Below are 25,249 nucleotides of genomic sequence, written 5' to 3'. Positions count from 1 at the left end.
AAGGACAACCATATCTGCAGCAATCCATCAATCAGGCCGTTATGGCTGAGTGGCCAGATGGAAGCCATTCCTTATTAAAAGGCACATGGCAGCCTACCTGGAGTTTGCCAAAAGGCACCTGAATGACTCTGACCATAAGAAACAAAATGCTTATGTACGAGGTCTGTGAGACAAGTAACGGACCTTATTATTTTTTTCAAAAACTATATGGATTTGAATCATGTGTGATTACATCAGACATGCTTGAACCCTCGTGGGCATGCGAGAGTTTTTTCACGCCTCTCGGTTACGTCATTCGCCTGTGGGCAGTCTTTGAGTGAGGAGTGGCCCACCCTCTCGTCGATTTTTTTCATTGTTTAGGAATGGCTCAGAGACTGCTGCTTTGTTTGATAAAAAAATTTTCAAAAACTGTAAGGCACAACTGAGTGGACACCATTCGATAAATTCAGCTGGTTTTCGGTGAAAATTTTAACGGCTGAGAGATTTTGGAGTTTTACTGTCACCATAAGGACGGCCCATGGCGCCTGACGGTGATCTGCGCTCCGAGGCGGCGTCGTCTCGCTGTTTCAAGCTGAAAACTTCCTAATTTCAGGCTCTGTGGACCCAAGACGTCGTGAGATGACAGAGAACTTTCAGAAGAATTCGGGATCAGGAGTTTATTCAGACATTCCACAGTTAAAGGAGATTTTGTAATGAAAGAACGTGCGGGCAGATTCACGTCGGGCCGGACCCGACCTCGGGGGGTCACCGCAGGAAAAACACCTCCGTTGGAAACCTTAACGGACAAGTTGGAACATGCCCAGCTGTTAAACAATTTCTCAGATACTCACTTGTTGAAAGCCATGAAAAGCTGCCTGAATTTTACAAATGGTTTTCAACACGGAGGTGTTTTTCCTGTGGCGGCGCGAACGGATTTGGGGTGTCGTCACGGACCTGACTCGGCAAATTCGTCCGCACGTTCTTTTATTACAAAATCTCCTTTAACAGTGGAATGTCCACATAAACTCCTCATGCCGGCCTCTTCTGAAACTTCTCTGTTCTCTGACGACGTCCTGGGTGAACAGAGCTTTAAATTAGTATGTTTTCAGCTCGAGACAGCCAGACAGACGCCACCTCCAACCGTGCCGCGCCGATCTGCTTTGTGGGCTGTGCTTAAAGCGAAAGAAACTCCACAATCTCTCATCAGCCGTTAAACTTTTCTTCCGAAAACCAGCTGAATTTCTCGAATAGTGTCCACACGGATATCCCCTCACCGGTCCTGAAAAAATTTGATAAAGCAACACGCGCTGTCTCCCTGCAGCGTCTCAGACAAAGAGATTCCGACGGGAGGGGGAGTCCACACCTCACTCAAAGCCTGCCCACAGGCGAATGACGTCACCGACAGGCATGACAAAACTCACGCATGCACACGAGGGTTCAAGCTTGTCTGACGTAAAAACATATGAATCAAATCCATTTATTTTTTGAAAAAAATAAAAAGGACCGCTTTTTTATCACAGACCTCGTACCTGTATTTCTTTTCTTTTTTTTTTTTTTTATAAATTTGCAAAAATTTCAAAAACTTTTCATGCTGTCATTATGGGAATGTTGTGAGTAGGAATTTGAGGGGGAAAATGAATTTGCTCCATTTTGGATTAAGACTGAAATATAACAAAATATGGAAAAAGTGAAGCGCTGAGAATGCTTTCCGGATGCACTGTATGCAGATTTAGAGATGAGACAGTTGAAGTATATCCTACCAGCATAATATGTTACAAATTACGATACTGTTTTCACAAGTGTTTCTGGTGTTATTTACAAACGTGAATCTTGTTTTTGATTAAAAGGATTCTCGCGTGTAACAGTTGTAAGTTCTTCTCCCCAATCGTACTATTAAAAAAAATCCTTTTTGATTGGAACCTTGTTCAGTAATGTGCTGCCCACTTTTGAAAAACAGGATTTAGTATTTTAGTTTCATCATGTTTGCTAAAAATCTGTTGTTTATCTCAGAGAACACATTGGTTATAACTCTGTTCATCTTTAAAGTTTTAATACCCATCATTCTCCCACAAATGATTTTTGTAATAGTCATCATCAACTGTACAAAGATCAGAATGACAGAAAACTGTGTACCAGGCCAGGGTTAATGACTGCCACTGGTGCTGTTGTCCAACAGAGAGCTGATAGAAATTGGGCAAAGAAGAATTGGAGACCATGTCCAGAGGCAGCAGGAGAGGAGGACAGTTAGTGTGGAACTAAGAGTCAGGAGATTAAATGTTGGAAGTTTGACTGGTAAAGAGTGTTCACTAATATGCTGGAGAGTAGAAAGGTAGATATGCTGCACATACAAGAGACCAAGCAGAAAGGAACTAAAGCCAGGGGCGTCTGAGGTGGTTTCAAATTGTTGTATCGTCCTATGGATGGGAGGACGAATGGTGTTGGATCATTGGAAGAGTAGTATATTAACCCTCTGGTGTCCGAGGGCATTTTTTGGACAGTTCACTCGCCTGGCATAAATGTTTATTATTGCTGTTAACGGCTCTCCCTGCATGCCACAATCAAGTTTTATGTCTCTTTTTTTCAGGACAACCTGTGCTTTCAGAATATATACGAGGTCTGTCAATAAAGTATAGGTCCTTTTTATTTTTTTCAAAAACTATATGGATTTCATTCATATGTTTTTACGTCAGACATGCTTGAACCCTCATGCGCATGCGTGAGTTTTTCCACGCCTGTCGGTGACATCATTCGCCTGTGAGCACTCCTTGTGGGAGGAGTCCTCCAGCCCCTCGTCGGAATTCCTTTGTCTGAGAAGTTGCTGAGAGACTAGCGCTTTGTTTGATCAGAATTTTTTCTAAACCTGTGAGGCACATCGAAGTGGACACGGTTTGAAAAATTAAGCTGGTTTTTGGTGAAAATTTTAACGGCTGATGAGAGATTTTGAGGTGATACTGTCGCTTTAAGGACTTCCCACGGTGTGAGACGTCGCGCAGCGCTCTCAGGCGCCGTCGTCAGCCTGTTTCAAGCTGAAAACCTCCACATTTCAGGCTCTATTGATCCAGGACGTCGTGAGAGAACAGAGAAGTTTCAGAAGAAGTCGGTTTCAGCATTTTATCTGGATATCCCACTGTTAAAGGAGATTTTTTTAATGAAAGACGTGCGGACGGATTGCAGCGTCGGCTCGCAGCCGCTGCGACACTCCGTCACAGGAAAAACACCTCTGTTGGAAGCCTTAAGGACAAGTTGGAACATGTCCAGCTGTTAAACAATTTCTCATATACTCACTCCACTGAAAGCCATCAAAAGCCGCGTGGATTTTACAAATGGTTATCAACACAGAGGTGTTTTTCCTGTGCCGCCGCACCGCGCCGGCTGCGTCCCGACGCGCGGACCTGTCCGCACATCTTTCATTAAAAAAATCTCCTTTAACAATGGAATATCCGGATAAAATGCTGAAACCAACTTCTTCTGAAACTTCTCTGTTCTCTCACGACGTCCTGGATCAATAGAGCCTGAAATGTGGAGGTTTTCAGCTTGAAACAGGCTGACGACGGCGCCTGAGAGCGCTGCGAGACGTCTCGCACTGTGGGAAGTCCTTAAAGCGACAGTATCACCTCAAAATCTCTCATCAGCCATTAAAATTTTCACCGAAAACCAGCTTAATTTTTCGAACCGTGTCCACTTCGATGTGCCTCACAGGTTTAGAAAAAATTTTGATCAAACAAAGCGCCAGTCTCTCAGCAACTTCTCAGACAAAGGAATTACGACGAGTGCTCACAGGCGAATAACGTCACCGACAGGCGTGGAAAAACTCACGCATGCGCACGAGGGTTCAAGCATGTCTGACGTAAAAACATATGAATGAAATCCATATAGTTTTTGAAAAAAATAAAAAGGACCTGTACTTTATTGACAGCCCTCGTATATGTTTTTGTTGTGTTTTATAAGTGTAATAAAGGTTTACAATCAAAAATAGGCAAGGAAAAAAATAAAGTGAAAAATAATTTTCCACACACATTTATTCAAAGCACACAGCAAACTATAATAACTGTTTTGACACTTTATAAAGGTAATTTGAGGTGTTGTGTGAAAGAATGTACAACAAAAAGGTTTAAACAATAAACACAAATGCACATTTTGAACAATATATACAAAATGGTCTATTCGTTTTGTTGTCCATTGATATGGTAAACAGTGCTTTACGCCGAGAAAGCAACAGAGTTATCCAGTAACATTCACATGCAAACTAGTGGAGCAATCCTGATAGTTACACACTCTTTGTTTGAGCACGTGAGATTGTCACCAGAGGCTCTCCGTCTGCTCCACTGATCACTGTGCATACGGGCACACTGAGTATGTACTAAAAGTATGTACTCACTGGAGCACCCAGGGGGCTATTCAAACGGGCCAACTAGTAACACATCATTCCTGAAAACGATCTTTGGCTTTTCACGTGAGGTAAATCTGCCCTACGATTGGATTTTGGAAAACCATGTGACGGCGAACTAATTCCAATTGGACACTCACATTGCGCACATCATCACACAGCTTCTATGAGAAGTACAAAGATGGCCGATGGCTGGCTGGAAAGTCTGCAGAGTTAACTTTTCAGCAAAAAAACAAAAGAAAAAACAAAACTAAGTTTCTATCTCATATCATTAAAAAAGTTTTTTTATAATTTAGTAAAGCTTGGTCTTAGCCGTCATATACAACAGCGTTGGCCCCAGGGGGTTAAGAGTGCCTGACAGGTACTCACCACAGTGTGAAGTTAGAAATTGGCAATGAAGGAGAAAGATTTCTGGGCTGAATTAGATGAGGTTGTGGAGAGTTTATCCAAGCATTAAAGAGTGGATCATGGAGCAGATTTCCATAGACATCTAGGTGAAGGAAACAGGTGATAAGGATGTAATGGGTGGATATATCAAGAAGAGGAAAGTGGAGGAGCAGATGGTGGTAGATTTTGTAAAAAGAATGGAAATGGCTGTTGGGAATACTTACTTTAAAAAGGAGTGGTACATAGGTCGACTTAAGAGTTGAGGAAGGTCCACACAGGTGGACTACATGCTGTGTAGGAAATGCAACCTGAAATAAACCTGATGGTATGTTGGATAACTGCTGGAGGACGGCAGGTAGCCAACGTGGCCAAACACACCAGCAGTTTTTTCAATTCAATTTATTTTCATTATATAGCACCAAGTCACAACAATGTTGCCTCATGGCGCTTTACACAAGTAAGGTTGTTGTTGGCAGTTTCCTCGCTTGCGAGGATAGTGGGAAGGCCTTTTTTTAGTTTATTTTCTACAAGCCCTCTGGTGGCTGAAAAGTCCGATGCGGGATGCACAAGACCTGTTACACTTGGGGCAAATGAACACTTGAGTAGGCTGGGCTTGTGCTGCTGCCCGCTCTTTCTGTCTTTGACGCTTCTGGCGTGAGGCCTCACTTCTTTCTGCCTCAAACATCAGGCTGGCGGATTTGATGCTGGAACGCCAGCTGAGTCTATCTGTAGCTAGATGCTGCCATGACTGTTGCTGAATGCCTGCAAGGGAGAGCTGTTTCTTCAGCTGGTCCTTATAGCGCTTTTTGGGGGCCCCTTGGTTTCGTCTCCCTTCCTTGAGCTCGCCAAAGAGAATTAATTTCGGCATGCGTGTGTCATCCATCCTGGCTACGTGACCTGCCCAACGAAGCTGTTGTTTGAGTATAATAGACTCCATGCTGGGAAATTTGGCTCTGGTAAGGATGTCCTCATTTGCGACGTAGTCCTGCCACTTGATCCCGAAGATGTTTCGGAGACAACGCTGATGAAAGCGTTCCAGTAATCTGATCTGCTGGTGATACAGAACCCAGGTTTCAGCTCCATACAGGAGGGTAGGGACCGCAGTGGCTCTGTAGACCTGCACTTTTGTGGAAAGGCGCAGTGCATGATTCTGCCAGACTTTCTTTGAGAGTCGACCAAAAGAACTGCTGGCCTTGGCAAGGCGACTGTCTAGGTCCTTGGCAACAGATGCGTCGTTTGAGATAACACTACTGAGATACGTGATGTGCTCTACTGCATTCAGGCTGGTACCCTCGATGTTGATTTGGGGTGGGGTATATGCTGTATGGGGGACCGGTTGATATAGCACTTCTGTCTCTCTCAGGCTGATGGTGAGGCCGAAGACTCTTGCTGCTTCAGCAAAACAGTTGACAATGTGCTGCAAGGCTTGCTCCGTATGGGCGACGAGGGCGCAGTCATCTGCGAAGAGCAGCTTCATGATTAGCTATTTTGTGATCTTAGTGTGGGACAGAAGGCGCTGCAAGTTAAACAGACTTCCGTCGGTTCTGAAGCGGATATAGATGCCATCTGTCAAGTCTTCTTTGGCCTCACGAAGCATCATGCTGAAGAAGATGGAGAACAGAGTGGGAGCGAAGATGCAACCTTGTTTGACGCTATTTGAGATGGGGGAGCTGCCGGACAGAGTCCCGTTGTACTTCACTTGTCCCATCTAGCCTTCATGCAGCTGGCGGATGATGGTGAGGAGCTTTGGAGGGCAGCCAAGGCGTGCAAGAATCTTCCACAAACCCTCATGACTGACCGTGTCAAAAGCCTTGGTTAGGTCTATGAAGGCTGCATAAAGGGCCATGTTCTGTTCTCTGCACTTCTCCTGGATCTGTCTCAGGACGAAGATCATGTCGGTGGTTCCCCTGTTGGCCCGAAATCCGCACTGACTCTCGGGAGTATTTTCATGCGCTATGGTAGGGGTAAGCCTGTTGAGCAGCACTCGAGCCAAAATCTTACCTGCTGTTGAGAGGAGAGTAATGCCCCGGTAATTAGAACAGTCGGCAAGTAAGGTATAACCTTACCAACCAACCAGCAGCTGCTTGTCATCCTCCTGTGGGAGCTGCTTATGCTGTAAGTCATGGACCTGGTGGCTCTGCCGCAGTATTTCAGTTTGTCACATTTCATGCAGAAAATAGTGTACAAGAAGCCTCACACATGGCTCCAGCTTTGCCTACAAATAAGGATGCACTGATTCACAATTTTTCACTTCCGATCCGATCCCGATGCCTGAATTTGGATACCGATACTTTTCTGATCCGATACCAGAGCTCTGTTTGCTCTAATATTATTATTATCATTATTGTTGATTTTATATGAGGATTTTCTTAAAAAGGAGACCTGAAAGTTCAGCTACAAATTTCCCAGAAGGTGCATCTAAGAGCAAAGCCTAGATTTGATGTTTTGGTGAAAGAGTTAAGTACTTTTATTTCTTATAGACTTTTATAGCCTTATTTTTATAGACTTAAAGAGAAAAGACAGCACTCTGTCTCTGTCTTTCTCAATTTTCAATTTCACTGGAGCTTTGTTGATATGGGAGACATATGTTTACATTGTCAAAGCAAGTGTTAGAATAAAAATTAAGCCCTCTGTCTCTCTGCCTGTCTCTCTCCCTACTGTAGACCTGCAACTGATAGTATGTGCATTGCAGTGCAATATTAACAAACTCTGCGTGAAGGCTGGACATGCAGACATTTTAATCATTTGTGGGCTAATACTGTCACATCTTAGTGTTCAGTCATTAGCTGTAGTGGTGCTGTTACCAGATGCTACTTGCCACATTTACTGTTACTTCATTTGTTGTATTGTTTTGTTTTTTTTCTTTTCAGGTGCCTGACCAGCCGATGGGATCAGCCTGCTCACCCTAAAAGTGCAGATACAGTAATACAGAACACAGTTGAAAATGCAGCCCATTCTATCTCTTTGTCTGAAGTTGTCGGGTCTGCTGGGTCGAGCCAGCCACTGCAGGCAGGAGCTGAATTGTTGACATCAGAAATAGAAAAGCCAGTATCCCGAGGAGGAGTGGAAATGGCTGCAGCCATGGCTGCTAAAATAAATGCTATGTTGATGGCAAAGGGAAAGTTGTTGACACCCCAACCATTACTTCCAAAGGTACTTAAAATGTAAATAAATAAAGATGGCAAAAAAAGGAAATTTGATTGTACATATTCATGAGATTGCTTGCTTAATGTGTTTTTCAGACTTCCCCAAGTGTACAGGTTCCAATCCACACAGAAGCGACATTAGTCACAGAGGTAGACATAAATGACGTCCCACTAAATTGCAGGAACCTTCTTACGAAAGGGAAAACACAGGAGGAGGTAAGGGAATATTAGACGTGGATTTGTTGAATGTCTTTGGAGAAAAATGCTAATTTGGTCTACATTTTTGTCGACTGTTGTCTTCTCCAGATTCGACAGTTTAGTGGAGCTGCCATCTCCACAAAAGGCCATTACATGTCTGAAGTGGAAAAAGGAGAAGGGTATGTCTTCAAAATCATCATTATTACCACAGATTGCTGTTTCCATGGATGAGACATAAAAAAAAATGTTAAAGCAGCAGTAGTGACCTTGAGCTCTCATGGTCTCATGTGTTATTGCATTGCTTAAATTTAATTCACCACCTAGTTTTTGCTTCTGAGTAACAGGCTATCAGTGAGACAGAACACTTATTACATCAGCACATCCTTATGTTCTTACGGGGGGGGGGGGGGCAACCACTGGATTGGCTTCTCCTCCACTGGACAGCAACCAGTGGTGGGCACACTTCCGATAATCCGATAACAGATAGTTATCGAAGATAATGTTTTCATTATCGGATTATCTTTTTAGATAAATTTAAAAACCATCATCAGACTAATTATCTTCCGATGACTTTTAGACTGATAACGTACTAAACTAAGCTGAACAGTGAAAAACATTTTTAAAACTGTTAAAGCTGTTGAGACCTACCTGTTAAAAGATTCCTAATAGGCATGTTGTTTCACCCTCTGCAATCAGAAACCACTCTATCGTCTGTAAGCAAAGGAGAACTGGTGACCAAAAAAAAAGTAATTTCCTTTAACACCATACTAATATAATTGCAATGTCACCAAGTCATCCAGAGGCATACATGTTTAACTTATGGTTCAAATTTTAACCACTCATTTTAGACAAGTTATTTAAAATTATTGTCATGTCTGACATTTATAAAGTGAAAATATCAGATATATGTTTTCGTTTTAAAGTAATGTGCTAATTTTTAAGGTTTTGTGAGCACATGCTGTGCCAGGCAGCAATGCATTATGGGTAGCATAAGGTAATCTCAGATGTTCACGACAGGACAAATGCATTTCAGACACTCTGTTCAGGGTCCACAGAAAACAGCATTAAACTCTAGTGCCTAAAACTCTCGTGAATATATTCTCTGGGTTTATAGACGTTAGTGTATTTGCATTTGTTAAATTCCACGCGTCTTAAATGTAGCAGACACGGTATTATCTGGAATTTTGTTTGACATTTTTTCAAGGCCGCTACTGCCATCTACTGGCCAGGAGTGTTCATGGCAGTATTAAACGTCTGGGTACATGGCTGTTCTCAAAGTGTTGGTATTGTCCATTGTCCAGGCGCTTTTTGTGTGCATATACAACCCCTGGCAAAAATTATGGAATCACCGGCCTCGGAGGATGTTCATTCTGTTGTTTAATTTTGTAGAAAAAAAGCAGATCACAGACATGACACAAAACTAAAGTCATTTCAAATGGTAACTTTCTGGCTTTAAGAAACACTATAAGAAATCAAGAAAAAAAGATTGTGGCAGTCAGTAACGGTTACTTTTTTAGACCAAGCAGAGGAAAAAAAATATGGACTCACTCAATTCTGAGGAATAAATTATGGAATCACCCTGTAAATTTCCATCCCGAAAACTAACACCTGCATCAAATCACATCTGCTCGTTGACATTAACCCTATGTCATGAAATTGACCCTATGTGTCTTTTTGCAAGGAATGTTTTCACAGTTTTTGCTCTATGGCAAGATGCATTATCTTCTTGAAAAATGATTTCATCATCCTTAAACATCAGAAAAGTGTCCAAAATATCAGCGTAAACTTGTGCATTTATTGATGATGTAATGACAGCCATCTCCCCAGTGCCTTTACATGACATGCAGCCCCATATCATCAATGACTGTGGAAATTTACATGTTGTCTTCAGGCAGTCATCTTTATAAATCTCATTGGAACGGCACCAAACAAAAGTTCCAGCATCATCACCTTGCCCAATGCAGATTCGAGATTCATCACTGAATATGACTTTCATCCAGTCATCCACAGTCCACGATTGCTTTTCTTTAGCCCATTGTAACCTTGTTTTTTTCAGTTTAGGTGTTAATGATGGCTTTCGTTTAGCTTTTCTGTATGTAAATCCCATTTCCTTTAGGCGGTTTCTTACAGTTCGGTCACAGACATTGACTCCAGTTTCCTCCCATTCGTTCCTCATTTGTTTTGTTGTGCATTTTCGATTTTTGAGACATATTGCTTTAAGTTTTCTGTCTTGACGCTTTGATGTCTTCCTTGGTCTACCAGTATGTTTGCCTTTAACAACCTTCCCATGTTGTTTGTATTTGGTCCAGAGTTTAGACACAGCTGACTGTGAACAACCAACATCTTTTGCAACATTTTGTGATGATTTACCCTCTTTTAAGAGTTTGATAATCCTCTCCTTTGTTTCAATTGTCATCTCTCGTGTTGGAGCCATGATTCATGTCAGTCCACTTGGTGCAACAGCTCTCCAAGGTGTGATCACTCCTTTTTAGATGCAGACTAACAAGCAGATGTAATTTGATGCAGGTGTTAGTTTTGGGGATGAAAATTTACAGGGTGATTCCATAATTTATTCCTCAGAATTGAGTGAGTCCATATTTTTTTCCTCTGCTTGGTCTAAAAAGTAACCGTTACTGACTGCCACAATCTTTTTTTCTTGATTTCTTATAGTGTTTCTTAAAGCCAGAAAGTTGCCATTTGAAATGACTTTAGTTTTGTGTCATGTCTGTGATCTGCTTTTTTTCTACAAAATTAAACAACTGAATGAACATCCTCTGAGGCCGGTGATTCCATAATTTTTGCCAGGGGTTGTATTTGTTAACTTTGTATTCTAAAACTACGGTTAGAAGTAATTCCTACTCCTTATCGGTCCACACGAACGAGGTTGCCATGTTTTTAGTTTTTGTGGAAGTGACGACAAGAGAATAAGGCTCCTGATTGGATAGAATTTTAATCAGTACCACCACCCAAAGGTTTGGCAGACTAATTACAACACATTTATACGGTTCGATGTGGATGGATTTTTTTTTTTTAAACGACGTAGTGTGGATGAAGTTTTTTCCCCAAACTGAAAGGGTAAGATATTCGGTTTTACAAATACCCGACAACGTGTGTACATGGCCTTATGTCTGTGAAAGGCACTATATAAATAAATTTACTTACTTACTTACTAATATTGAGTGCACATTTTACAACATCATAAAAGTTTTAAAACATGCAATTGCGGTGACACTTCCAGGGCTCCGTAAAAATGCCTGTTTTTACAAATAAAAATGAAATATTTTACAAAAGCACATTTATCTTTAAACCAGCACACGACACACATCACATTAACGTGTTGGTTTACATAATGGATTACTGAACCAATCACTGTTTAGCACTTTTACCCAGAATGCTTTGCGGTCTGTTTGTTACAAAACCTCAGAATTAGTGCCTTATTCAACATTAAAAGATATATGTTATATTTTAACTTTGTACAAATGACAGAATTGACATTAATGGAGTTATTATATCAGTATTTTCAAAAAAACATAAGTTAGTATGACTTTATTTTTCAAGACCTCCGCCTGACCGGAGTGTTGAAATTGATAGAGAGCTGGCCTTATGGCTGTTCTCGGTGTGTCTCTGTGGTGGGAGCGCTGTTGTAAACAAGAGCTTCCAGCAGGGGCAGAATGTTGAAAGAAAAATAATTATGACTAGTAAAGAGTTGATTTTGTGGGTGCTCTCAGGATTTGTCTGTGCTGCTTCCTGCAGGGGGCAGCATGGTCAAACATTCTTGCTTATTCTTTAGATTTTTTACTGCTTTTGATGCTTTCAAAAGTGATCGTGTTAAAAATCAATTTCAGCTCTTTGGTAACTCCAAATGTCCCATAGACAACACCGGAATTTATCGGTTATCGATTATCTGTAACTTCCGATACATTTTTGGGTGGTTTATCAGTTTATCTTTATCAAAGATAACTTTTCAGTTATCTTATTATCTGTTATCGAGGTTAAATTTTGGGTTATCTGTGCCCACCACTGACAGCAACATTATCTGTGATGAAATGAGCTAAAACACATTTGTAACCTACAGCTCATGTGAAGTGCCCCAGCTTCCACCAGACGCAAAACAGCATGTAGCGCAACACATGTTCTTGCTACTTTCTACCCAACAGCAAACAGTTTTCACACTATCACATGTCCACTTGCGCTCATGTGGGCTTGTTGGTTTAAAAGTGAACTGTGGTCAGGCACAGACCTGATTCAGTTGTATCATGTAACACCAGAAAGCATTTGTGGTCTAAAGGCTGTGCCACACTCTGACAGGCAAAGCAAAACTATTAGTTGTGTATTTAAATATTTTGTCCAATGGCAGATACGTCAGTCTCCTGTGGAATTGGGATGCTAATGGACAGATGATGTCACATTTCCACTGCCATCTGCGCTCAGCAAAATTTTCCTGTTTCATAGACAAATATGTTGCATTTGAGCAGAGGTTGTTGGTCTGAAAACATGTTTCCTCACTCAACTACGCTGCTTCTCTTTGCTGAGAGACTCAGTGCGGAAGAGACAGATGCAGAGACTGCACTGTATTTCTTCAAGACATGGCGCTCTGCTTATCGTGTGTCCTTTTTCTGTTAGTGCTGGACATTTGGCCAATCAGAAGGCCCAAATGAACCGTCGGACACCCGCAGGAAAAATAAAAGACAAACGGAGAACAAAATGGCAAACAAATGTACAGGCAGCGGGAACTCTCGACGTCTAATCGCTGCTCAACTTGTTGAACACAGACAAAACTTTCTGACGAACTGGGCGTACATCAGCTAATGAGGAACTCATTTTACAGATTGGAAAAGCACTTTTGTCAATCAAAAACTAATGCAAATTTATAGAATCAGTTCCTCATAGATTTCCTTGATCTGTCATGGTGTGACTGGGGTTTAAAGTCCAGTACAGTGTATGCAATGGTCAGAAAGCCTACATGGTAGGTTCATAACACCCACATTCAAATTCAAAAGAAGCTTTATTGGCATGACCATAAACATATACAGTATTGCCAAAGCTTGTATACACAGGGATGTGCTTTGGTACATCAATCTATAAAACAACAACAACAACAAAAAAAAAATTAAATGGCATTTTGGGTAAAAATACAAATCTTTAATAACCCTAGATAATACTACAGTAAAACTCGCCTAAACCATCATTGGTATACACTGGATACTTGCACCCACCAGACAAAAGCAAAAGTCCCAGTGTTTTTGTATGGTTTTCCATGTAATAAACACCGTATGTACCGGATTTTCGCTCATATCGGACAAAACGTCCCGTTCCATCGCAGTGCATTTCTATTAAGCGACCAGGCTATTTTAGCGACGAATATAACCGAGTGGGGTTATTTATGACACCATTGATTTTAAATTGGAATACTTCTATATAAATGATTTGTTTTAGGGTTCTTCATGTTTATTTCACTCTCTAATATATTTGTCCATCATCCTTTTCATCCTCACTCTGGGCTTCAAGAATCAGTCTTGATGCTTGTGCAGCTGTAAATCTTGCTATTCTAGGTCTGTTGGCCATGCTTCCTTGCAGAACAGTAAAATAAAATATAATGATTAATGTTGGCAAATTACAATACTATCTCAAGCTATAATGTCTCATAGATCTTCTCAGAGTCACTTCCCAGCACAAGTTTGGATTATACTTGCCACACATCAGCCAATCCTTGCAAAATTCTATGAACAAATGCAGGACAAATAGATCGACAAATTCATGTTAGGAAACTTTTTTCTGATTTTAAAATTAGATAACCCCTCGCATGTAGCAGTCAGAGTAGTTTGGGAGTGCCCAGTCGCAACAGTGGTATGAAAGGAAGTTCAGCACTGATACTCACCGATTCAAGGAAAGTGGGTAACGTATTTCCTTGATTAAAAGCCTGGCCATTTATATTTGCCAAACTGTGCTTAAACCTGGCTCCAAAACAAAGTAGACCTTTGTTCAAGGACAGCAATTATTAACAAAATGCTGCTTGCTGCCTGCACTGTAATATGGTGCTATGTTTTACACATATCCGTGGGTATGATGAACCAAAGACAGGCGCTTTTTTTATCAGCGCCCTCTGCGTGGCTGCAAACCCTTAAGGACTGAGACTGCAAGGGCTGTGATTGGTCAGTTTTCTGGTTTCACTCCTTCCTCTCCTGTCATATTTTAAAGGTTTTTGCAGTGTGCATACCAATCACATTTCAATCATTGATCAAATAAAGGAACATTTGGCAGAAAAGTCCACAAGTATGACCAACTTTACAACACTCAGTGGAAAATTGCAAAGAGCCGCAATTGACCCGCAATTCATGGAGGGAAATTGCAGGTACTATAATGTTGTTTAATGTTAATTTGCCAATGGACAAAATATTTAAGTGTGTGTGTGTGTGTGTGTGTATACACACACACACACAGTAAGGAAAATAAGTATTTGAACACCCTGTGATTTTGCAAGTTCTCCCACTTAGAAATCATGGAGGGGTCTGAAATTTTCATCTTAGGTGCATATCCACCGTGAGAGACATGATCTAAAAAATGTTAATGTCAATGTTAATATTTGATACAGTAGCCTTTGTTTGCAATTACAGAGGTCAAATGTTTTGTTTAGTTTTTCACCAGGTTTGCACACAATGCAGCAGGGATTTTGGTCCACTCCTCCATACAGATCTTCTCCAGATCTTTCAGGTTTGGAGTTTCAACTCCCTCCAAAGATTTTCTATTGAGTTCAGGTCTGGAGACTGGCCAGGCCACTCCAGGACCTTGAAATGCTTCTTACGGAGTCCCTCCTTAGTTGCCCTGGCTGTGTGTTTAGGGTCATTGTCATGCTGGAAGACCCAGCCATGACCCATCTTCAATGCTCTTACTGAGGGAAGGAGGTTGTTTGCCAAAATCTCACAATACATGACCCCAGCTCTCTTCAGGTCATTGACCAGGTCCTCCTGTGTAGGTCTGTGCTTTCTCAGACTCATCCTTACCTCAAATCCCTTATGTTTCTTCCATTTTCTAATAATTACACCAACAGTTGCTGTTTTCTTACCAAGCTGCTTGCCTGCTGTCCTGTAGCCCATCCCAGCCTTGTGCAGTTCTACATTTTTGTCCCTGGTGTCCTTAGACAGCTCTTTGGTCTTGCTGTGGTGGACAGGTTGGAGTGTGATTGACTGAGTTTGTGAACAGGTGTCTTTTATACGGGTAACAAGTTCAAACAGGTGCAGTTAATACAGGTAAAGAGTGCAGAATAAGAGGGCTTCTTAAAGAAAAATTAACAGGTCTGTGAGAGCCAGAATTCTTGCTGGTTGGTAGGTGTTCAAATACTTATTTGCAGCAGTAACATACAAATAAATTATTAAAAAAAATAATATATTGCCAGGCCTGTTTGTGGTGCTGTAACGTCCCCAGAAAAAAACAGAAGACTAGAGCATGCGGACGGGCCATGTGATCACTAATCCATTTAGCTCAAAAGCTACATCTTTCCAATGTGACACACAGAGTAAATAAAGCTGTTTAGGAGAAAGATGGTCCACACTGATCATCTGAAATAGCTTACTGCGCATTTAAAGCAAAGCAGTGTGTTTCTGTTTTTAATAAACACAGTTTCGTCCACTGGCTGCTCTCCGCTTTACGTGGGGAGTGACTGTTCGCCCGGCGGCCGGCTGCTGCCTCTCTCTGCCCGTTGTGAGGGGCTTTCAGCACTCCCCTCACACCGGGCGAGTCAAAGCTCTGTCCGCGGCCACACTGACAAACATTCGCTGAAAGAAGATCCTCTCTTTCTTCTGTGTTTTGCTCAGACTCGCACTGAGTGTTTCGCTTTTTAGTTTTCGCTTTTTTGGGCAACACACAATGCTTCACAAACACGGAAACTTAAATAAAATAATAATAATTAAAAAAACAGTGACTGTGAGGCTTGCATGTTCACCTCCAGCTGAAATGCATCTGCTGAATCGCAGAGAAAGAGGGATTAAAAAAAATTCATGTAGGGACCCAGTCCACCAACCTTTATTAAAAATGATTAAATTTTACAAGTTGGGGAAAACAGTAAAACAGAAAGCCACATCCCATTGCCATTTCAGCAAAATGTCAAGACTTTGGCCCAACTGTGGCTCCTGACACTGGAAAGATCCAAAACTTGTAAAGATGTGAAAAAATAAATAATTACCCAGGAAAACAGTGCAGTGACATTGTGCCATTGCTTAGGGAGAGCCCTCGACTGTTGTTTAAAAATGCAAAAATACTTTTTATCCGATTAATCGATAGACTATTCGATTCATGCCAATTCAACCCCAGTTCCAATGAAGTTGGGATGTTGTGTAAAATGTAAATAAAAACAGAATACAATGATTTGCAAATCCTCTTCAACCTATATTCAATTGAATACACCACAAAGACAAGATATTTAATGTTTAAACTAATAGACTTTTTGTTTTTATGCAAATATTTGCTCATTTTGAAATGATGCCTGCAACACGTTTCAAAAAAGCTGGGACATGGGCAACAAAAGACTGGGAAAGTTGATGAATGCTCAAAGAACACATGTTTTGAATATTCTACAGGTGAACAGGTTAATTAGAAACAGGTGAGTGTCATGATTGTGTGTAAAAGGAGCATCCCCAAAAGTCTCAGCCGTTCACAAGCAAAGATGGGACGCGTATTGCCACTTTGTGAACAACTGCATGAAAAAATAGTCCAGCAGTTTAAGAACAATGTTTCTCAATGTTAAATTGCAAGGAATTTAGGGATTCCATCATCTACAGTCCATAGTATAATCAGAAGATTCAGAGAATCTGGAGAACTTTTTACATGTAAGCGGCAAGGCCGAAAGCCAACATTGAATGCCCGTCACCTTCGATCCCTCAGGTGGCACTGCATTAAAAACTGACATCATTGTGGAAAGGATCTTACTGCGTGGGCTCAGGAACACTTCAGAAAACCATTGTCATTTAACACAGTTCGTCATTGCATCTACAAGTGCAAGTTAAACTCTACCATGCAAAGCGAAAGCCATTATCTATCCAGAAACACTGCCACCTTCTCTGGGCCCGAGCTCAGACACAAAGTGGAAAAGTGTGCTGTGGTCTGATGAGTCCACATCAGACCACAGCAAATCATGGACGTTGTGTCCTCCGGACAAAAGAGGAAAAAGACCAGACTGTTACCAGCACAAAGTTCAAAAGCCAGCATCTGTTATGGTATGGGGGTGTGTTGGTGCCCATGGCATGGGCAGCTTACACATCTCTGATGGCACCATCAATACTGAAAGGTACATCCAGGTTTTGGAGCAACACATGCTGCCATCCGAGCAACATCTTTTTCATGGACGTCCCTGCTTATTTCAGTAAGCCACATTCTGCACGTGTTACAGCAGCGTGGCTTCGTGGTAAAAGACTGCGGGTACTAGACTGGTCTGCCCGCAGTCCAGACCTGTCGCCCATTGAAAATGTGTGGCGCATTATGAAGTGCAAAATATGACAATGGAGAGCCCGGACTGTTGAACAACTGAAGTCGTACATCAAGCAAGAAAGGGAAAGAATTTCACCTACAAAGCTTCGACAATTAGTGTCCTCAGTTCCCAAACATTTGAGTGTTGTTAAAAGGAAAGGTGATGTAACACAGTGATAAACATACCACTGTCCCAGCTTTTTTGAAACGTGTTGCAGGCATCCATTTCAAAATGAGCAAATATTTGCACAAAAACAATGTTTATCAGTTTGAACATTAACTATCTTGTCTTGGTGGTGTATTGAATATAGGTTGAAGAGGATTTGCAAATCATTATATTCTGTTTTTATTTACATTTTTCACAATATCCCAACTTCATTGGAATTGGGATTTTTTTTTTTTTTATAGTATCAATCAACTTTCAATCAACTTTTTTCTTATATAGCGCCAAATCACAAGAAACAGTTGCCCCAAGGCGCTCCACATTGTAAGGCAAGGCCATACAATAATTATGAAAAACCCCAACGGTCAAAACGACCCCCTATGAGCAAGCACTTGGCCACAGTGGGAAGGAAAAACTCCCTTTTAACAGGAAGAAACCTCCAGCAGAACCAGGCTCAGGGAGGGGCAGTCTTCTGCTGAGACTGGTTGGGGCTGAGGGAAAAAACCAGGAAAAAGACATGCCGTGAAGGGGGGCAGAGATCGATCACTAATGATTAAATGCAGAGTGATGCATACGGAGCAAAAAGAGAAAGAAACAGTGCATCATGGGAACCCCCCCACAATCTACGTCTAAAGCAGCACAACCAAGGGATGGTCCAGGGTCACCCGATCCAGCCCTAACTATAAGCCTTAGCGAAAAGGAAAGTTTTAAGCCTAATCTTAAAAGTAGAGAGGGTATCTGTCTCCCTGATCTGAATTGGGAGCTGGTTCCACAGGAGAGGAGCCTGAAAGCTGAAGGCTGTGCCTCCCATTCTACTCTTACAAACCCTAGGAACTACAAGTAAGCCCGCAGTCTGAGAGCGAAGCGCTCTAATGGGGTAATATGGTACTACGAGGTCCCTAAGATAAGATGGGACCTGATTATTCAAAACCTTATAAGTAAGAAGAAGAATTTTAAATTCTATTCTAGAATTAACAGGAAGCCAATGAAGAGAGGCCAACACGGGTGAGATATGCTCTCTCCTGCTAGTCCCTGTCAGTACTCTAGCTGCAGCATTCTGAACCAACTGAAGGCTTTTTAGGGAACTTTTAGGACAACCTGATAATAATGAATTACAATAGTCCAGCCTAGAGGAAATAAATGCATGAATTAGTTTTTCAGCATCACTCTGAGACAAGACCTTTCTGATTTTAGAGATATTGCGTAAATGCAAAAAGGCAGTCCTACATATTTGTTTAATATGCGCTTTGAATGACATATCCTGATCAAAAATGACTCCAAGATTTCTCACAGTATTACTAGAGATCAGGGAAATGCCATCCAGAGTAACGATCTGGTTAGACACCATGCTTCTAAGATTTGTGGGGCCAAGTACAATAACTTCAGTTTTATCTGAGTTTAAAAGCAGGAAATTAGAGGTCATCCATGTCTTTATGTCTGTAAGACAATCCTGCAGTTTAGCTAATTGGTGTGTATCCTCTGGCTTCATGGATAGATAAAGCTGGGTATCATCTGCGTAACAATGAAAATTTAAGCAATACCGTCTAATAATACTGCCTAAGGGAAGCATGTATAAAGTGAATAAAATTGGTCCTAGCACAGAACCTTGTGGAACTCCATAATTAACTTTAGTCTGTGAAGAAGATTCCCCATTTACATGAACAAACTGTAATCTATTAGACAAACATGATTCAAACCACCGCAGCGCAGTGCCTTTAATACCTATGACATGCTCTAATCTCTGTAATAAAATTTTATGGTCAACAGTATGAAAAGCAGCACTGAGGTCCAACAGAACAAGCACAGAGATAAGTCCACTGTCCGAAGCCATAAGAAGATCATTTGTAACCTTCACTAATGCTGTTTCTGTACTATGATGAATTCTAAAACCTGACTGAAACTCTTCAAATAGACCATTCCTCTGCAGGTGATCAGTTACCTGTTTTACAACTACCCTCTCAAGAATCTTTGAGAGAAAAGGAAGGTTGGAGATTGGCCTATAATTAGCTAAGATAGCTGGGTCAAGTGATGGCTTTTTACGTAATGGTTTAATTACTGCCACCTTAAAGGCCTGTGGTACATAACCAACTAACAAAGATAGATTGATCATATTTAAGATTGAAGCATTAAATAATGGTAGGACTTCCTTGAGCAGCCTGGCAGGAATGGGGTCTAATAAACATGTTGATGGTTTGGATGAAGTAACTAATGAAAATAACTCAGACAGAACAATCGGAGAGAAAGAGTCTAACCAAATACCGGCATCACTGAAAGCAGCCAAAGATAACGATACATCTTTGGGATGGTTATGAGTAATTTTTTCTCTAATAATCAAAATTTTGTTAGCAAAGAAAGTCATGAAGTCATTACTAGTTAAAGTTAATGGAATACTCAGCTCAGTAGAGCTCTGACTCTTTGTCAGCCTGGCTACAGTGCTGAAAAGAAACCTGAGGTTATTCTTATTTTCTTCAATTAGTGATGAGTAGAAAGATGTCCTAGCTTTACGGAGGGCTTTTTTATAGAGCAACAAACTCTTTTTCCAGGCTAAGTGAAGATCTTCTAAATTAGTGAGACGCCATTTCCTCTCCAACTTACGGGTTATCTGCTTTAAGCTACGAGTTTGTGAGTTATACCACGGAGTCAGACACTTCTGATTTAAAGCTCTCTCTTTCAGAGGAGCTACAGCATCCAAAGTTGTCTTCAAAGAGGATGTAAAACTATTGACGAGATACTCTAACTCCCTTACAGAGTTTAGGTAGCTACTCTGCTCTGTGTTGGTATATGACATTAGAGAACATAAAGAAGGAATCATATCCTTAAACCTAGTTACAGCGCTTTCTGAAAGACTTCTAGTGTAATGAAACTTATTCCCCACTGCAGGGTAGTCCATCAGGGTAAATGTAAATGTTATTAAAAAATGATTAGACAGAAGGGAGTTTTCAGGGAATACTGTTAAGTCTTCTATTTCCATACCATAAGTCAGAACAAGATCTAAGATATGATTAAAGTGGTGGGTGGACTCATTTACTTTTTGAGCAAAGCTGATAGAGTCTAATAATAGATTAAATGCAGTGTTGAGGCTGTCATTCTCAGCATCTGTGTGGATGTTAAAATCGCCCACTATAATTATCTAATCTGAGCTAAGCACTAAGTCAGACAAAAGGTCTGAAAATTCACAGAGAAACTCACAGTAACGACCAGGTGGACGATAGATAATAACAAATAAAACTGGTTTTTGGGACTTCCAATTTGGATGGACAAGACTAAGAGACAAGCTTTCAAATGAATTAAAGCTCTGTCTAGGTTTTTGATTAATTAATAAGCTGGAATGGAAGATTGCTGCTAATCCTCCGCCACGGCCCGTGCTACGAGCATTCTGACAGTTAGTGTGACTCGGGGGTGTTGACTCATTTAAACTAACATATTCATCCTGCTGTAACCAGGTTTCTGTTAGGCAGAATAAATCAATACGTTGATCAATTATTATATCATTTACCAACAGGGACTTAGAAGAGAGAGACCTAATGTTTAATAGACCACATTTAACTGTTTTAGTCTGTGGTGCAATTGAAGGTGCTATATTATTTTTTCTTTTTGAATTTTTATGCTTAAATAGATTTTTGCTGGTTATTGGTGGTCTGGGAGCAGGCACCGTCTCTACGGGGATGGGGTAATGAGGGGATGGCAGGGGGACAGAAGCTGCAGAGAGGTGTATAAGACCACAGCTCTGCCTCCTGGTCCCAACGCTGGACAGTCACAGTTTGAAGGATCCAAGAAAATTGGCCAGATTTCTAGAAATGAGAGCTGCTCCATCTAAAGTGGGATGGATGCCGTCTCTCCTAACAAGACCAGGTTTTCCCCAGAAGCTTTGCCAATTATTAATGAAGCCCACCTCATTTTTTGGACACCACTCAGACAGCCAGCAATTCAAGGAGAACATGCGGCTAAACATGTCACTCCCGGTCTGATTGGGGAGGGGCCCAGAGAAAACAACAGAGTCCGACATTGTTTTTGCAAAGTTACACACCGATTTAATGTTAATTTTAGTGACCTCCGATTGGCGTAACCGAGTGTCATTACTGCCGACGTGAATTACAATCTTACCAAATTTACGCTTAGCCTTAGCCAGCAATTTCAAATGTCCTTCAATGTCACCTGCTCTGGCCCTCGGAAGACAATTGACTATGGTTGCTGGTGTCGCTAACTTCACATTTCTCAAAACAGAGTCGCCAATAACCAGAGTTTGATCCTCGGCGAGTGTATCGTCGAGTGGGGAAAAACGGTTTGAGATGTGAACGGGTTGACGGTGTACACGGGGCTTCTGTTTAGGGCTACGCTTCCTCCTCACAGTCACCCAGTCAGCCTGCTTTCCCGACTGCCCGGGATCTGCCAGGGGGGAACTAACGGCGGCTAAGCTACCTTGGTCCGCACCAACTACAGGGGCCTGGCTAGCTGTAGAATTTTCCACGGTGCGGAGCCGAGTCTCCAATTCGCCCAACCTGGCCTCCAAAGCTACGAATAAGCTGCACTTATTACAAGTACCGTTACTGCTAAAGGAGGCCGAGGAATAACTAAATATTTCACACCCAGAGCAGAAAAGTACGGGAGAGACAGGAGAAGCCGCCATGCTAAATCGGCTAAGAGCTAGTAGCTACGCAACCTAGCAGATTCCTAAAAACACACAAAGTGAATAATGTGTAAATAATTTAGAGGTGATTCAGCAGAAGGAGTGCCCCAATCAAGGCACCAAACAGGCCATGAAGCAGCACAGGCAACGCACGACAACAGCGAACGCACGACAACGGTGCTAAAATAAAATAAAAATCGACTAAACACGCTGTGGAGCAGCGCACGACAACAGTGCTAAAAAAAAAAAAAATAAAAATAAAAACGAAAGCGTTAGCAAGCTAGTTAGCTTGCCAACGCTGATGAAAGTTAGCTGATAAAAGTGCTCCGTCGCAATGTTTCGACCGTTAGAGGTCTTCCTTAGGCGTTGGAGCACAGTAAAAAAGTAAAAAAAAAAAAAAAAAAAAAAAAAAAAAAAGGTAAAGTCTTGAAAAAGACTGTTAATTCAAGTCCAAAGCAGCAGGTAGCAGTCTCTGTGTAAACAGTCCCAACAGAGAGCCAAAATTCTGATGCAATCTCACTCCGAAGACCAAGTCACATGTACATAAGTATTCACAAGCTTTGGCATGAAGCTCAAAATTGAGCTCAAGTGCCTCCTGTTTTCATCCTTGAGATGTTTCTATCTTTCTAGTATAAAGAAGTGGAGCTTGTTGAGGGACAAATTGATCCAGAAAAAGCCGTTGTTCTTGTGGTAAATTGCATCAAGATGCCCACCAACGCAATGGGTCAAATTGGTCATTGCATGGTCACTGAGTTATGGAGTTGTAGAATCAGTCAAATCAATTGCTTTGTGAATATCTGCGTAAAATGAAAAGCACTGTAGCGCTAGGAGGCGGCCCACAGTTAACATTACAGATATGATACAAGATTCCTGTGGTCACTGAGCTGTAAGTAGCTGGTACTGAATCCTGTTGAAAATGATCCTTGAAGTACCTTTCCTGGTCTGAAGAGCAGCAATCAAAGTGAGTAAACTTCCTTTTCTACAGAAAGATAAGAAGTCCTTTTCTTTAAGTCAGTTGTAATCATACCTGTCTGCCAGATGGAAGCAAAGATTATATACAGTGCCAGGAGAACAGCATTTACACACACCTGGAGGATTTCATCCCCATACGGCAGGTCCTTGCAGCTTTATGTGTCCTCAGCTTTGCCTTCTGCATTCAGGTGATTCCTACCTGACTGATCACAGCCACCTGAACCCTTGGACTGGGAATGATGTTCAACAGTAAGCAGTGTAGCAGAGTAATCTGTCAAGACCGTGCACAGCAGACGGTCCTGCTCTGTATACATAGCTAAAGGTGTCAATCAGTGAAGCACTCCATGTTTAATTTTAGTAATATGTACAATTGGGGAACATCATGAAATGGTCCTGAATGAAGCTAATGATTGTAAAATGAGGGTGCGAGGCATTTGCATATCATAAAATGCAGAAACTGGCAAGAGGCAGTGTGAATTACCTTCTTTAAACATTTCAAAGTATATGTTTAACTCTATTTTTAAAAAGTTACATATTTGAGTCATATTTTTGAGAAGACTTTATTCCTGACTAATAATGTTTACAACACTTACAGTACTAATAAAGGAGAAAATCACAAGCTTGTTCATGGTTCAATGTTCATACGTTGCTTAGTAAAGCTGGGTTTACACTGTGCGAGTTTTGGCCCTTTTTCAGCCGATTTTTCACTCGTGTGAGAATTTTTTAGATCGCGCCGAGTTTCAGCTTAATCGCGCATCCAGCATCGTGTAGTGTACATGGAGTAATGAGCTGTGTTTTACCTCTCGTGACCACTTCCCGATCGGCAATCGTATGGTCAGATGAAAATCAAACCTGTTTGATATTCTGGTCGGCCGTCGTGAGGGTATCCCGCTGCTGAAGCGCTACAAGCGTCTACGCGCTGATTACCTCACACACTATGCATGTACAAACACCGGAGAGAGCATAAACAATGATCATCTCTTTGGGAGAGCAGCTTCTGTTTCTTTTTTCCCCCTTATTCTTCAACTCATGTAAAGTCTTGTATTGTTTTTTTGTTTGTTTTGAAACTTTGATGTCTTCCATAGAGTTTTTGTAAAAATAAGAAATGTAAATAAAATTTGAAAAAAGTTAATAAGAAAAAGAAAAAAGCTTCTGTTTACATTTTGCTTTTGGAAACGCGAGTCCGACATGTGGTTTTTGAACGTACAATGTGAGCAGTCAGATCGCATCAGAGCATCGGGCTGTATAGTGTGAGAACATAAATCGTGCGCTCTGAACTTTTAGACCATGCGGTTTTGTCATCCAGTTTGAGCTGGAGCCGAGTACATCGATTGAAAATATCGTACAGTGTCTACCCATCTTAAGGTGGATCATTACTGTTAGCTGACGTCCTAATTATTGTAATAATGGAGGTAAGATGGCTGTCTATGTTGTACATGACATGTTTTGATTTGCTTCTTTTCAGACAAAGACCTTTGTATTTGCATGTCCAAGGAAAGACGCAAGAACAAGTCAATAGTAAGGAGCACTTTTAATTTCACATTAACTCCATGTACATGGATCCTGATAATCCATTAATACAATGTATCTTGAAAGTAGTCACATCACTTCACTTTTTCCACATTTTAAGTTATAGCCTTAATACAAAATGGCATAAATGAATTTTTTTCCTTCAAAATTCAACTCACAGAACCCCATAATGATAATATATTTTTTTTTTTTTTTTTGCAAACTTGTTAAGAAAAAACTAAGAAATTACATGTACATAAGTATTCACAAGCTTTGCTCAATTAGATTAGATAGAATTTTATTGATCCCTTGGGAAGACTCCCTCAGGGAAATTGAGGTTTAAGCAGCATTGTATAGCAGCACAGAGGGTATGAAGCACACAGAGTGTCAGAAGTAAAGGTAAAAAACTATTTGCAAATATA

General features: G+C 41.1%; 1 protein-coding gene across 4 annotated transcripts in view; it reads left to right on the top strand.

Moving 5' to 3' along the window:
• The window catches only part of LOC117531767 (KH homology domain-containing protein 4-like), a 57,732-nt gene that overhangs the window by 2,697 nt on the left and 29,786 nt on the right, over positions 1-25,249 (top strand). For all 4 annotated transcript variants that reach the window (XM_034194930.1, XM_034194912.1, XM_034194921.1 and 1 more), the window contains exons 2-5: positions 7,624-7,906; positions 7,996-8,115; positions 8,206-8,276; positions 24,784-24,836. In XM_034194930.1, coding sequence (XP_034050821.1) covers positions 7,624-7,906; positions 7,996-8,115; positions 8,206-8,276; positions 24,784-24,836 — 527 coding nt within the window. The remainder of the gene's footprint in view (positions 1-7,623; positions 7,907-7,995; positions 8,116-8,205; positions 8,277-24,783; positions 24,837-25,249) is intronic.

The sequence above is a fragment of the Thalassophryne amazonica genome, chromosome 2, assembly GCF_902500255.1.
Source record: "Thalassophryne amazonica chromosome 2, fThaAma1.1, whole genome shotgun sequence".
Classification (NCBI taxonomy): Eukaryota; Metazoa; Chordata; class Actinopteri; order Batrachoidiformes; family Batrachoididae; genus Thalassophryne; species Thalassophryne amazonica.
Note: the sequence above shows the minus strand (reverse complement) of the source record. Positions and strands in the feature narration are given on the sequence as shown.